This window comes from Rhamphochromis longiceps, linkage group LG13 (assembly GCF_057381845.1).
Source record: "Rhamphochromis longiceps isolate RC_006_pf linkage group LG13, R_longiceps_female_GT1.1, whole genome shotgun sequence".
Lineage (NCBI taxonomy): Eukaryota > Metazoa > Chordata > Actinopteri > Cichliformes > Cichlidae > Rhamphochromis > Rhamphochromis longiceps.
The window spans coordinates 9199392-9214399 of NC_140569.1; the positions used below are offsets into that span (position 1 = coordinate 9199392).

Sequence of the window (15008 nt, forward strand, 5' to 3'; positions counted from 1 at the left end):
ATAAGCACATGCACTTAATATAAATGGTTAAAGGGGTTGTAAGTATACTTACAACCCCTTTAGAACCTCACATTTGTTTCTCCAGGCATTTGCTATAAGTTTGTTTATGCATTTCTGAGGTATCTTACAATTGATCTTAAACTCAATTGTATTCTTTCTATGTCAGATTTTTCATTTACCAGATTTTATCATTGTGGCCTAATGGAGAGTAGTCAGTTATGTAACAGTTTGAGTGGAATCTTTTTGTAATCCACTCTTTAAGCGAATGAAATCATTCTGTCAACCTTTTGATAGTTCAGTAACAGTATCCACTCAATCATTCTTTTATCTGATCTGGATTATTGTCAAGTTTAGGGGTTTACATGCAAAGACTTTATATCATCCTTTTGTATAATGAAGCTTATTAAACCCCTCTATCACCATCATCATCTCTTTCTAGATCTACATACAGTTGCACAGATAAACTCCCATCTACGAGCTATGCTGCTGCCACCTAACCCTGGCTGGTCTGCACACTCAGCAGGCCATTCTCCATGGGTAGCCAGATCCCAGGGTTTTCCCAGGGTGTCGGGTTGAGGGCTGGAGACCCCCTCCTCTGTCAGGGCTGTTATTACACAGGGTCATCTGTCACTGCTGCTTCCATTTAGGCAGTGAGAAAAATAGGCAGTGGGAAACTACCAGAAACCACTGGGGACTCTAAATGAACCAAGAGGCATAGATCTCCTTACCTGGATCAATATTATTACTCAGCAGCGGCTCTGTTCACCAAATAAAAGGAGAAAGAAAATTACACTCAGGTTTCACAAATTCGCCATTACGCACTGGTTTTCCATCAGATACTTCAGAAAGTATTTGAAATTTTGTGTTATCTTTGTTACACTCCAAAAAGAAAAGATCAACAGTGAAGCACAAGAACCTCTCTGTAGGTTTTCTCAAACTTACTGCTGCCACCTAATGGTGGTGTTTAGTAATTACACCCTAGATTTCACTTAAATTGACTCCCAGCAATCACTGTGTGTGTATTTGTCTTTTGCATGTATAGGATCATGAAGTTCCACGTAGCAAAGAAGAAGTTTAAGGAGACGCTGCGTCCGTATGATGTGAAGGACGTGATTGAGCAGTACTCTGCAGGTCACCTGGATATGCTCTGTCGCATCAAGAGCCTTCAGACCAGGTCAGGAAACGGCATGCACATTGATTGATATTGACAGATTTCTGTGTTCCTGCTTTCAAAATCAAGGAATTTATAGATGTATCAATAACCTGAGCTGCTATGTGTTGATTTTGCTGCAATTCGAGCTAACGCTATAGGTTATATAGCACGTCACAGAAAATCATTATAAATTAACTTTAAACTTTAACATTCTTTTAAGTACATATTTCTTTTCCAAACTAAATACATATGTGTAGATGTGTGTTCCCTCTCTCTCCCAGACTAGACTCTGTAGTGGGTCCTCCTCCAAGGCCTTTGCGCAGCCGTGGAAAGACCTTTTCCTCTCCCTCCCTGCATTTATATTACAGCCAGACCAGCAGGAAACGGTCGACACCGGGGTTAGACTCACCCCCTTTTCTGATCCTTCTGCCAAACGCTTCCCTACTAACTTTGCCAGCCAGTTTGAATTTGCATATGCTTAGATGTATTTGAACTAATTCAGCCAAATGTACAAATATAACTTATCTTAATACTTGAAGCAATCTTGGTGCAGTAATCATTTCACTGACTTAATAAGTGGACACATAGAAAACACAGGCCTTCTAGGTGAAAAGTCTGTCAAAATGGCATACACATAGCTTCATGCCACACATTACTATGACCACCGTTATTCTTCAGCACAGACTGAAGTCTTCTAGGTGAACTTTCTAGTATTTTCTTAAAGCAGTCTTCAGGAATAGTTTTCCAGGTTCTTGAAGGACATTACAAATCTCTTCTTTGGATGTTGGCTGCCTTTAGTTCTATTCTCTGTCCAGATGATCCTACAGTCTATGATGGTGCGTGGTTTTCTTTTCAGGTATGCTTTGACTGCATTAGCAGTGTGTTTGGGATCATCGTCAAGCTGATGAATTGAGCCATTGCTTTCCGCATGGTATTGCACAGTGGATTAAAATCTGATGGTACTCATCTGCATTTGTAATTTAGTTTTGATAAGATCCCCAACACCAGTGACTGAAATGCAGCCCCAAATCAAGACAGAGCCTCCACCACGTTATTTATAAATAGGTGTACAGTCAGTGTTTTCTTCTCTCCTGACCTCCTCAGTATAGACCGCTGACAATTTGAATCAAACTTTTCTCATTTGGATTCATCACTCAATAACACCAGTTCTTGCTTTCTCCCTTTTTCCCTTCCTTAGCAATGGCTTATTGACTACCACCCTTCTACTGAGATAGGTTTTGATGAGGCAACATCAAACAATAGCTGGATTAACTGAAGGGCTCGATGCAAATCTTGAGTTCTGTGTCAGGTCTTTGTACAGTTTTTTTTCCTATTTGTTAATGATAGACATTTAAATGTTGTTCTTCTGCTGTAGATATGGTTTTAGGCCTACCGCTTCTTCTTTTGTCCTCTATCTGTCCAGTTTCCTTAATTGCAGGACACACTGCACAGCATGCTGAAACATGCCATGTTTTTGACTAAAAGCATTTTAGGAATCACCTTGTAGAGAAATACTATTTTTTGCCAGTCGACCTGTGTTTCAGTCGGCATTAGGCGGCCTCATAAACAAAAAATCATTCATTTGAAAATGCCATCCTTCACCTCTGTGTGTATCTGTTCATTTATGTACCTGTGCTTAAAGCTTCATGGTGTTAAGTCAGAGAGAAGTGCCTGATCCAGTTTTTTTCCTATCTCCAGACTGGCCAGTGCAGCAGACTCTGGTCGCACCCAGCCAAGGAATATGTCCTCTCCTGCACTACACTATTATTACAGCAACCACATGAAGAAGCTTTCTGGCTCAGGGTTATTCTATTTCACTTAATTTAATTTTAGACTTTAAAATCCTGCCACATGCAGCCATAGCTGCTAATAAGTGCTATAGCAGTGGCAATCGGGTTACTGCGAGCAGATATAAAATATCTGAAATGTATTAACCTTCCCGCAGAACCAGATGGTTGGAGTTTACAGTAGAACATGTACTTAATACCAGAAGGTTTTGACAATAACTGAAAGGCAAATTAAATTCCAGTACAATTCAATTCCTTATTTTAACCCAAAACTTGATGATTTTAATATGTTAAACTCCATCCACATGGTAAGGTTTTTATTAACCGTGTCTGACACATAAATATTTGAAGTAAATGCAAACAAACCCAAACACAGCTGTCTGACATCACATTAGATCTCATCTGTATTTCCACACTTCATTCTTTCTCCTTTCATCAGAGAGTAGAAACATTATTGTATTTGAATGCTGCTGATTTGTATGCAGTTGTGTGCGGTTTGGATGTGCTTTTTATTTTTTCCTGAGTGAAAACAGGCACCTGTGCATTACTTTGGAACTCAAAGTATGGAAATTAACTTCACTAACTGAACATAATTAACTGTCAGAGAACAAAGACAGCCATTGAATGAATACTCTGACATAATCTGACAATAATTTAAATCAAGCACTGCAAGAAGCAGCTCACTCAGAGCTTTTTTTTTTTATTAAATATGCTTTATATTCAATAAAAATAAATAAAAAATGCAAACACAAACAAACTGCTACAAAATGTATTACATCCGATCCTAAAATTGAGTTTCCCATAGATTTTCCTCCTTTTTTTCCATAGTTGTTTTTATACTATAGCACTGATTCACTCAAGCCATGTGTGGGTTTTTTTTTACTAACCCTAACCTTAGCCTTCCGTTGCTTTAGGTTTGTTGTCTGACTGCAGATAACCTGAAATACAGCAGGGATGCCTTCTTATATTACAACGTCATTATTTTCTAGTATAATAATCCTAATGTATGTGTGTATCTCAGGGTGGATCAGATCTTGGGAAAAGGCCAGATTCCTGTGGATAAAAAAATGAGGGACAAACTGCACCCAGATGGAGACTCCCTAGAGGGCATGAGCATGCTTGGACGTGTGTGTAAGGTGGAGAGGCAGGTGGGTTTAAGAAAAAAAAATAAGGAACACAGAATGCATGTAAAATGCATTCATAAACTTTTATTACCTCACATTGTTGGTGATTTGTTTGGGCTCTTGACCAATACCTGTGAAATTTTCCTTTTAACAGTATCAATTTATCTGTATTGGAAACCCCCAGAAAATTTACAGAATAGTATTCAGCTCTTGCAGCCTTGGTTCTTATTCTCTTTTCTTTTGTGCCTAGGTAACTTCCATTGAATCAAAGCTGGACTCTTTGCTGGATATTTACCGCCAAGTCCTACAGAAAGGCCCCTCAGCACTCACCCTCTCCTCCCTCCCCCTGTTTGAGCTGGAGAACCAGCATCATAACTCGGACTACCCAACCTCAATCATTGGCAGGGATCTTCCCTCCCATCAGGGAGGTGAGCCTGTTGGAAGCGGAGGACACAACAGTGGCGGCATGCGTCGTTCTCTCAATCCCAACCCGAGAGGCTTGCGGCTCATACTGGCACCAGCTGATGATGATGCTCCTCCGGACTCAGCCCCTCCATCCTATCCACCATCCACAGCCTCGCTCTCCCCATCACCTCTGCTGCCCCCTGATAGCCCTTATCCAACTTTGGTCACCACCAATGGTACCCCGAAAAAAGCACACTTCCCTGATCTGCCGCCCCCACCTTCCTCGACGGGGAATTTCACTCTTCAACTCCCCCCTATGGTACATCCCTCTCACCTCCGATGCCCTGCTGACCCGATCTCAGATGATCTGACAGATGGAGTGGCAGTGGACGAGGAAAGCTCTGGCCCCTCTGTTGTTGTAGGATGCGGTGTGGATTCTGACCAAGAAGGTGACAACGAGGCAGCCTTTGGCCAGGGAACGGTTCAGCTGCGGGAGAAGCCTGGCTTGAAAGCTGAGGGGGTCTGGAGGAGGCACATGAGCCTTGAGGTGAAGCCCTTGCTGCTTCTCTCTTCGAGCCCAGATGGGAGGGCTTCAGACTGGGAAGGTGGTCTTGGGAAGTCGATCTCTGTGCAGAACCTCAGTCAACCTTTGACCAACCGTGCCCCTGGTCTCTCCTCTGCACTCAACAACAGCAGCAGCAGCAATGGTAGCGAACGCAGCACTGCCCATGATGATCTTAACAACTGGGATGATACAAAACTCTTTATTAGAGAGTGCAAATTACAAACATCAGAGGAACATTTCGACTTCCTGTCACAGGGACCTGGAAGCAGCACCTCAGACCTTTTAAAGACTGTGGAGGAGGCTGCACCTCACCCAAAAGGAAAGTCAGAGTTTCTCAGTCAGTCCTCACACATACAGCTGGCATAACCACACTTACTGACAGACACACATTTCCATACTGTATGTAAACACCACTGTGGGTGAAGCCACTTTTTAAAATATTTTTACAGGGCAGTAAACAGATTATGTTGCAAGTTTTACAAATAAATCCTTTCTATATGAACAATGTTTTGATATTTTGTCTAACACTTTTATTCCCAGTTGCATACACACTTTTCATAGGGTACTAAAATTACTACAGCCTATACAGTAAATGAATGTACACGTATGTATGCAAGTGGCCATACTCATGTAAGACAAAATATACAATCAATACACAAAAATGAAAATAACCTTACTGGAAAAACAATATTTTGTTTTTATACAAAAATGACCAAGTTTTTCATATTTACTATCATAAATTAAAGAAAAAGATGCTTAATTTGAAGAGGAATCTTGGAAGGAATCCTAATTTTATTTCTAGATCCAGACTTGTTGGAAAAGCTGTAGATGCCAATCAAATAATGGGGCGCATTGTGAGAAACGGTTACTGTCCAACAATTTTACATTTTTGCTGAGTCTGACTCAGCAGCAAACACAGTTTCGAGTCTAACTTTTCACTTTACAAATTAAAGGATAATGGAAGAAGAATGCTGAATAACTGTCTCACAGCCAGAACTACTTCACTCTAACTCATTGGTCAGCTTCTACGCACGTGGTGAAACCAGCAATCACATGTACATGCACATCCGCCGAACTCTTTTACACTCTGACTGTACTGTTATCGCTACGTGTTGGATACACTGTGTATGTTAACGCAGGTCAACAGCAAGCCAAACTCAATTTTCATGAGCCAGGAAACTGAGCGTCTTGCTCCTTTATTACAGTCTTCTCGACGGCTTACAATCTTTTACAACTGTAGCTTGAATAGCTCGATGAAAGTGCTGAGTGAAACTAAAAAATAAACCAGAAAATAAAATATCCTTTAGCTCTTTGACATTGTGAAATAAATGCACAAAAGAAATAGTTAGTGACAGAAAACATGTATCAAAGTTAGTCTTAGCTGCTAAGTAATGATAAACAATAGTTTTAACAATCCTCTGATATGCAAATTAGATCGCTAGCATCATTGCTATGTTTTAATAGACCATGCTCTAAGCAAAATCCGCTTCTGGGATAAGGCTAATTCCTGGCACAAACACATTCACAAAACGATCTCTAAATCAGCTCTTATAAACATATAAAACAACCAGAACATGTAATAAACTTACAGCCATTGCTTTCGATGGTGTATATAAAGATTCAGGCCACAGGAGATGAAGTTTAAACACAGATAGGCAGGTTTTCTGTACAATGCTTTTCCCGACTGACTGCAGCGTCTGCTTCCCACAATGCATTGCGAACACAGATTACTCCTTCAAAATAAGATACAGAAAAACTAATGCTGACTGTATAGAACATATTTTTAACTAAATGACTCTCTTTTTTAACATAAATTACCACAGATGAAATATGACATTTTATCACTAAATTATTATGAACCATTTTTTTTAATCTTTTACTTGGGACAGAACACTCCCCGCCTGGCATTACTGATGCCACTACTACTTTTTATCAGTCACTTCCTTTTCTAAGAGCACAACAACATCCGAAATGGGACGCAGGTAAGTCTTTGAGACTCCCTGGGAAGATGTCCTCACTTCGACCTTTCTGACCTTCCCATCACTGCTTGGAAAGGTGGCTGTGATGATAGCCATTGTCCATTCGTTTCTGGGTGCTTGATTTTGTTTCAACAACACAATGTCGCCTGACTGAAGATTGCGGTGTGTTCCATGCCACTTGCGCCTTGATTGGAGGGTGTTGAGATATTCGTTTCTCCAGCGACTCCAGAAACCATTGGCGAGTGCTTGCACTTGTTTCCATTGGTTCTTGAGCAAGTCTTTTCCACAAAAGTCTCCTGGTGGAGAAGGAACGCCCTGCTTTTGGGTCAGTATCATTGCAGGACAGAGTATGAATGGTGAGGAAGGGTCAGTCGAAATAGGGACCAAGGGCCTTGCATTGATTATAGACGATACCTCAGCCATTAGGGTACAAAGCACCTCATGTGTGAGACGGGTGTGTTTGTTGTGCAAGAGCATAGAATCCAATATTCGGCGAGTTACCCCAATCATCCTTTCCCAGACGCCCCCCATGTGAGAAGCATGTGGGGGGTTGAACTCCCATGTGCAACCGTTGGCATGAAGATGGTTGACAATGTCGGGAGGGTTCTTGTTTGGTTGTGCCATGCCAAGCTCCACGCTTGCTGCGATGAAGTTGGTGCCCCTGTCTGACCGCATTTGTTTGGCTGGGCCTCTTATTGCAAAGAATCTGCGTATTGCATTTATGCAGCTGCAAGTGTCCATAGATTCAATGACTTCGATGTGTACACCTCTTGTAGTCATACACGTAAAAAGTATCGCCCACCTCTTACTTTGTGCTGCGCCACCTCGTGTGCGTCGAGTAACCACTGACCATGGGCCAAACACGTCCAACCCAACATACGAAAATGGAGGGCATGTTTCAAGTCTTTCAGGCGGGAGATCTGCCATTTTTTGAGTCTCTAGTTTCCCCCTGAGTTTCTTGCATGTTACGCAACGGTGGATAATGGATGAGACCAGTCTTTTGCAGCCTACAATCCACAGTCCAGCTTGCCTAACTGCACTCTCTGTGAACTGCCTTCCTTGATGCACAACCTTAGCATGATAGTGCAGGACAAGCAACTTTGACACATGATGCTTGCTTGGCAGAATTTTTGGATTCTTTAACGATGGGTCCAATGAAGCATGTTCGAGGCGACCTCCAACTTTGATGAGGTCTTCACCCATGAATGGGTCGAGGGCTACAATGGGGCTAGAGGCGTGGATGGTTTGATTGGCTTGTAGAGCAGCGTACTCATCAGGAAAAGCGTCCCTTTGAACAGACTGGAGAATGAGGTTACTGGCCGCATCCATCTCCTCTGGAGTGCGTGGTTCTCTGCATTTATGCCAGCCCCTGCATGAATGATTTGACGAGTTGCTTGATGAGTGAGAACGAGCTTGGTGAATTAAGAAAGCAATGGCACGTACCAGTGAGGTCCAGCTTGAAAAGCGTTGGAAGCGTTCTGGTGTGAATCCGCTCTTCTGAATCTGAGTAACAAAGGTACTAACTTGTCGGATTTCAGCATCCACTTCAGGTTCAATCAGCTCAAACGATTCATTCGTCTCTGGTTCATGTAGTTTGTAAAGGAAGTCTGGTCCCTTAAACCACATAGTGTCCATGAGCTGCGATGCAGGTACTGACCTGGTTGCTAGATCAGCTGGGTTTTGCTCTGATGTAACATAATGCCACTGTTCAGGGGATGTGGACTGGCGTATACGATGAACTCGATTATGTACGTAGACATAAAAGCGCTTTGAATCATTGCAAATGTACCCAAGAACCACCCTGCTGTCACAGTAGAATTTTACAGTGTTTGGTTTATGATCAAGTTCATCCAGAATGAGCTCCGCCATCTCCACCGCTAGAACTGCTCCACAAAGCTCAAGACGAGGTATTGTCGGTTCTGGTTGGGGTGAAAGTTTTGCTTTGCCAAGCACAAATCCGACTTCACATTGTCCCTCTGCATTGACTGTTTTCAAATATGCTACTGCTGCAATAGCCCAGCTTGAGGCATCACTGAAGACACACAGTTCAGTGTAAGTGGACATGGAAAGGGAGGCTGGTACATAGCAGCGCGGCACTCTTAGGCGGCTCAAATCTTGGAGGGACATTTTCCACGTTTCCCATGCGTCCATCTCCTCTTGGGGGAGAGAAGCATCCCAATCTTGGACTCCATTTGACATTTTGCGTAACAAGAGTCTGCCTTTGATTGTCACTGGCGATGCTAGTCCCAAGGGGTCGAAGATGCTATTAATCACTGAGAGAACCCCGCGGCGGGTATAGGGTTTGTCATTGACGGCTACCTTGAAGGTAAATGAATCAGTGTTAATGTCCCAGCACATTCCTAGACTTCTCTGGGCCGGTAAAGCATCGTCGCCGAGACTCAAGTCTTTAATACCGGAGGCCAAATCCTCTGGCTTGAATGCTTGCATGACTGAGACACTATTTGAGGCGATTTTGTGGAGCTTGAGGTTAGACTCAGCTAAGGATGCACATGTGCGCCTGAGTAGATCGATGGCTGCAGACTCTGTGGGAACCGAAATCAGCCCGTCATCAACGTAGAAGTGTCTCTCGACAAAGTGTCTTGTGTCTGCTCCAAACTTTGCCTCACCTTCCTGGATGGCTCTTCGAAGGCAATAGATGGCTACCGCTGGTGACGGACTATTACCAAAAACATGTACCCGCATGCGGTACTCCTGCACCTCTTTTGACAAGTCATTGTCCTTGTGCCACAGGAACCTCAAATAATCTCTGTGGTCTGGTCTAACCAGGAACCCGTAAAACATCTGCTGAATGTCAGCAGTGGTTGCAATGAGCTCTTTCCTAAACCGAATCAGGACACCAAGGAGGGTGTTATTGAGATCAGGGCCCGTTAATAACACTGAATTGAGTGACACACCAGACTGCTCGGCACTAGAGTCAAAGACCACCCGTATCTGACCGGGCTTCTGGGGGTGATATACGCCGAAAATAGGCAGGTACCAGCACTCAGTGTTATCATCAATGGGTGGAGCAATCTCTGCGTGGTTGTTTTTAAACAGCTTGTCCATAAATTCTGAGAACTGCTCTTTCATTTGAGGGTTTTTGGTTAAGTTGCGTCTCAGTGAGTTGAGTCTAGACAGCGCTTGGTCTCTGTTATTTGGAAGTGGCAAGCGAGGGGACTTGAATGGTAAAGGAGCAATCCAGTTATTGTTTCCATCTTGGTGGACTTCCTTTTCCATTATCTTAAGGAAGGTCTCGTCCTCAAAGGACAGGGCATGCTGGTTGTCATACTCTGTGCGCTCAAAAACTTTCTCTCCAAGCTTTTCTTCTGCTGCATTGGGTTTCGAACTGCGTTTTAAGAAGCTACTCTTGTGCTCCCCGCCATAGCATGGTTTTTCTTTGATCTTCATGCTGTTAGGACAAGGAGTGAGGAGAGATGGACGTCCGTTGGAGAGCACGTGGGTTTTATAGGCATTGACCGTTGGCCTGTGAGCATTGAGGCATACTTCCCCCACGATTACCCAGCCTAGGTCTAGGCGCTGAGCAAAGGGAGCATTGTGGGGTCCGTTGACTTGTTGTCGTGCCTTGTGGACTTGTATGATGTCTCTGCCCAGTAGAACTGCAATCTGGGCAGCTGGGTCGTGCTTAGGTATCAGAGGAGCCAGATGTTTCAAGTGGGCATGGGCAAGAGCGACTTCCGGTGTAGGTATTTCATCTCTGTTAAATACTATCTCATCACATTCAATGAGAGGAGGAAGGTCTAGACGTGGGCCTTCACCTACAGGCTCAATTTGGAACCCCACTGCTTTCCTGCCGAGCATTTGAGTTAGACCAGCACACGTTCTCATATGGTATGTCAGAGGGCTATCCTTGATTCCAAATAGCTCGAAGAATTCAGGACGCGCCAGCGAGCAATTGCTCTGATCATCAAGAATGGCGTACATCTTAACAGACCGTTCTGGTTGACCTTTAGGGAAAACTTGAACTAGACATACCTTGGAGCAGGAACGCGGAGGACAGCCTTCACCGCAGATCTCAGTGCATCGTGACGTTACCTTGGGTAGAGTGTTGTCTTGAGGCTGAGGCTCTGGTTCAGGTGCATTTTCCGGCTGGGGTTTTTGACCCGTGTCAGGGTGCATGGCAGAGCAATGTCTTTCACTTTGGCACTCCTCACACTTGACCTTCAGGTCGCAGTCCTTTATTGTGTGCATGGGAGAACAACAGCGAAAACATCGTTTGTGTTCTTTGAGTATGTTTCGTCTTTCTTGTAGTGGTTTGATCCGGAAAGCTCTACATTTGGCTAGAGGATGCGTTTTCTTGTGGACTGGACAATAACGTGTTAGATCATCCTCTCTGATACTAGCAGAAGCACTTGTATCAACCTCTGTTCTGTTTACAGTTAGAGGTGATTTGTAGCTAATTTGTTTGAATGGTGGTCTCTCACCTTTGTTGAGGGGTTGACTGCTGCATGACACAAAACTTGGATCGTTTCTCGCTTTTGCCTCCTCTTGGACAAACTTTACAAAGTATGAGAATGGAGGGAACGTCACATTATATTTTTGTTTGTATTTTGAACCAGTGTGGAGCCATTTATCTTGTAAGCCTGGAGGCAGCTTTTCCACTATGGGCTTAACCCCACGTGGTGTGTCAAGGTAAGCGAGGCCTGGGAGGTAGGCTTCGTCTTTAGCAACCTGCAGCTCTAGGAGCAAATCTCCTAGTTCCCTAAGTTTAACATTGTCTCTGTTTGTAAGGCGAGGAAAACTGTCCAGTTTTTTAAACAGGGCATTCTCTACTACTTCGGGTGTAGCATAACACTCCTCCAGCCTATCCCATGACAACTGGAAGGCAGCTTTGGGGTTAGTGGTATAAACAGCCCTGATTCTTTTAACATGCTCTGAGGACTCTTTACCGAGCCACTTGACTAGGAGATCTAACTGCTGGCTGTATGTAAGATCAATGCCTCCAGTTGCATTTAAGAATGAAGACTGCCATGCTCTAAAATTTTCAGGGGTGTCATCAAACTTAAAGAGCCCTGTTGTGATTAACTCTCTGCGTGCAAGGAACCTAGCAAAGTCAGCCATAGGTGCATCACTATTGTGAGGAGCATGGTGACTGTTCGGCTCGACATACTCTCTTGGTGGGTCAAAAGTTTCCTCCTCTACGTACATTTTTGAGAGTACAGGTGGAGAGGAGGTTGGTTTCCTTGGAGTGAATGATGGCGCCTTTGCTGTCAGTTTGACTTGAGGTGTTCCTTCTTCAGCCGGATGTGACTTTAGCTGGGTTTGATGTTGCACGTACTCCATAGTTCTCTGTCTGATAACTTGTGGTGGGACTGAACTTTTTAAACTTTCTCCTTTTTCTTGTTCGACAGCTGCGGCAGCTTCTAGAACCTCTGCTTTTGCCGTAGCAGCTGCAGCTTTTTTCTCTATCTCTAACATCTGTAAATCCATTTCCAGATTTGCTTGCTGCTTTTTAATTTCCAATTGTCTCTTACTGTACAAGGCTTTGGCGTTTGTAGCTTCAGCAGAAGCTCTTGCAAAGATGGCTGCTTCCAATACACTGGACCTTGAGGACAACTTGGAAGATGAGCGCTTGGAGCCAGAGTGTTTGGATCGGGAGCTAGCCTCTGATGGTGCTTTGTCTCCTGAGTTAGCCATTTCTTCTGCCTTCTCCCCGTGGGCATCCATCGCTGTGGCATAAACTTTATCTTCCACCAACTGCTGACGTGGCTTTTCACTGTACTGTTATCGCTACGTGTTGGATACACTGTGTATGTTAACGCAGGTCAACAGCAAGCCAAACTCAATTTTCATGAGCCAGGAAACTGAGCGTCTTGCTCCTTTATTACAGTCTTCTCGACGGCTTACAATCTTTTACAACTGTAGCTTGAATAGCTCGATGAAAGTGCTGAGTGAAACTAAAAAATAAACCAGAAAATAAAATATCCTTTAGCTCTTTGACATTGTGAAATAAATGCACAAAAGAAATAGTTAGTGACAGAAAACATGTATCAAAGTTAGTCTTAGCTGCTAAGTAATGATAAACAATAGTTTTAACAATCCTCTGATATGCAAATTAGATCGCTAGCATCATTGCTATGTTTTAATAGACCATGCTCTAAGCAAAATCCGCTTCTGGGATAAGGCTAATTCCTGGCACAAACACATTCACAAAACGATCTCTAAATCAGCTCTTATAAACATATAAAACAACCAGAACATGTAATAAACTTACAGCCATTGCTTTCGATGGTGTATATAAAGATTCAGGCCACAGGAGATGAAGTTTAAACACAGATAGGCAGGTTTTCTGTACAATGCTTTTCCCGACTGACTGCAGCGTCTGCTTCCCACAATGCATTGCGAACACAGATTACTCCTTCAAAATAAGATACAGAAAAACTAATGCTGACTGTATAGAACATATTTTTAACTAAATGACTCTCTTTTTTAACATAAATTACCACAGATGAAATATGACATTTTATCACTAAATTATTATGAACCATTTTTTTTAATCTTTTACTTGGGACAGAACACTGACAGTTGTGACCATTAACAATAACTACTACTACTCTAAGAAAGGCCAACATGACAAAGAGCTGAGACTGACTAAGAACTTTTCTTGGAAGAAGCAGAGAGTCACTCACTCTGCTAGTTCACTGTCTGTCTTTGGCAACTTAAAATTTCATCTTTTACTTACTCTATGCTTTCATACATATCACTACATGGACAGTTTGAAAAACGAAATATAAATAAAGGGAATAAAGGGTGAGGCCTGGTGTGAGAAAAACAGCTGAAGTATAAAAACTTAAAGGTTGAACCAGGGTTGCATGTGTGCAGACTACAGAAATCTCGTTTTCTTCATTTCCTACAATTGCTGAAGTGTTTGTTAATGTTGATGTGGTTGGATTGTTGGTCTAATCTGTCAGCAAACTGTAACTAAATTTGAATGCAGCAGACCTAATGGGAAGAAATGTCCTATCAGCACTGACTTAAAACAAGTGTTGGAATTTCTCCCACTTGGTTTGGATAGTAGCCCAGTAAGTTGGATGCAGCTGTATTGAATATTGAACTGTGGTAGACTTTTAAGTGGGCTTTCTCAGCCAAGCATGAGATGCTGCATGTCTAAGCTGTAATTCAAAAGTGCTCATGCATTTCCTGGTGACTCAGACCTCCATCTGCATGTCAAAATAATGTTTGCTCCAAACTTTTAACAAAACGGTACGAACAAAGTCTGCCTACATGATCAATATTATCTGAACTAATTTGATAGAAGTTAAAACCTCTGTTGCTACTTATGTGGATAACCCACTTACTATTTTATGACAAAACTACAACATTTAAAGGCCATTCGTTGTGATCAAACTAGAAAAACCTCATTGATATTTTCTGTGACTTCTCTGATGAAGACTGATCTTAGATTGAGATTATATGTGGCTTATATAAGGACTCTTTTCACCAGGATGTTGGTACGCACTTCATCCTCACTCACCTCAGTCCTAATTAGAATATTTAACCATTCTGGGTTTTATTGTCACTATCTCGAAAATGACTAAAGTGGACCGTTTATATTATGGTACATTTAATCTTTAAGGAGATGTAGAGGCTTGTATGTTTTCAGTGTTAGATTTTTGAAAAACTGGTGTCTTGAAAGTGTCTTAATAAACAGTGTTTGTATTGCTGCCTTTCTTTCTTTTAGATAGGTTGACTGGTGTTTAAATGAGAATTATGCACAAAAACTATGTCAGCCATCTTCATTTTTGTTAGTCATTTTGATTTGTTTTGTATGTTGTCACAGAAGTCTTAAAATGTATTGTTTGTGCTATTCGTGTCCTTTTATTCATCATTTTTTCTGTTATATCCCCAGAGAGTTAAGTGCATTTCTTAGAATATTAACATCCTATAAAAGAATATAGCGAGTATTATCTTCTGACAAATGACAACTGCTAACACTTGTAGACTGATTTTAAAGTGTTTTATAGACCATGCAGAAGT

The 15008-nt window shown here is 42.4% G+C and overlaps 2 protein-coding genes across 5 annotated transcripts in view; one reads left to right on the top strand and one right to left on the bottom strand.

The window, feature by feature from the left end:
• kcnq5a (potassium voltage-gated channel, KQT-like subfamily, member 5a) overlaps nucleotides 1-6123 on the top strand; it is a 124089-nt gene extending 117966 nt beyond the window's left edge. For 2 of the 4 annotated variants that reach the window (XM_085427432.1, XM_085427430.1), the window contains 4 exons: nucleotides 1043-1174; nucleotides 1435-1551; nucleotides 3962-4088; nucleotides 4315-6123. In XM_085427432.1, coding sequence (XP_085283558.1) covers nucleotides 1043-1174; nucleotides 1435-1551; nucleotides 3962-4088; nucleotides 4315-5400 — 1462 coding nt within the window. In that variant the 3' untranslated portion in view covers nucleotides 5401-6123. Of the gene's footprint in view, nucleotides 1-1042; nucleotides 1175-1410; nucleotides 1552-3961; nucleotides 4089-4314 lie in introns of all 4 variants that reach the window. The other 2 variants (XM_085427429.1, XM_085427431.1) reach the window with 2 other exon arrangements.
• Nucleotides 6124-7732: 1609 nt separating this feature from the next.
• Nucleotides 7733-13379, bottom strand: LOC146655344 (uncharacterized). The gene is made up of 3 exons (XM_085428866.1): nucleotides 13246-13379; nucleotides 7823-12928; nucleotides 7733-7740 (listed from the first exon to the last, which is right to left on the bottom strand). The coding sequence occupies exons 2-3, from the start codon at nucleotides 12696-12698 to the stop codon at nucleotides 7733-7735; spliced, it is 4884 nt and encodes a 1627-aa protein (XP_085284992.1). The 5' UTR covers nucleotides 12699-12928; nucleotides 13246-13379.
• Nucleotides 13380-15008: the final 1629 nt, after the last annotated feature.

What these genes read in the sequence shown, in the direction of transcription:
- LOC146655344 (XM_085428866.1), bottom strand. Translation starts at nt 12,698, where the DNA reads ATGGATGCCCACGGGGAGAAGGCAGAAGAAATGGCTAACTCAGGAGAC.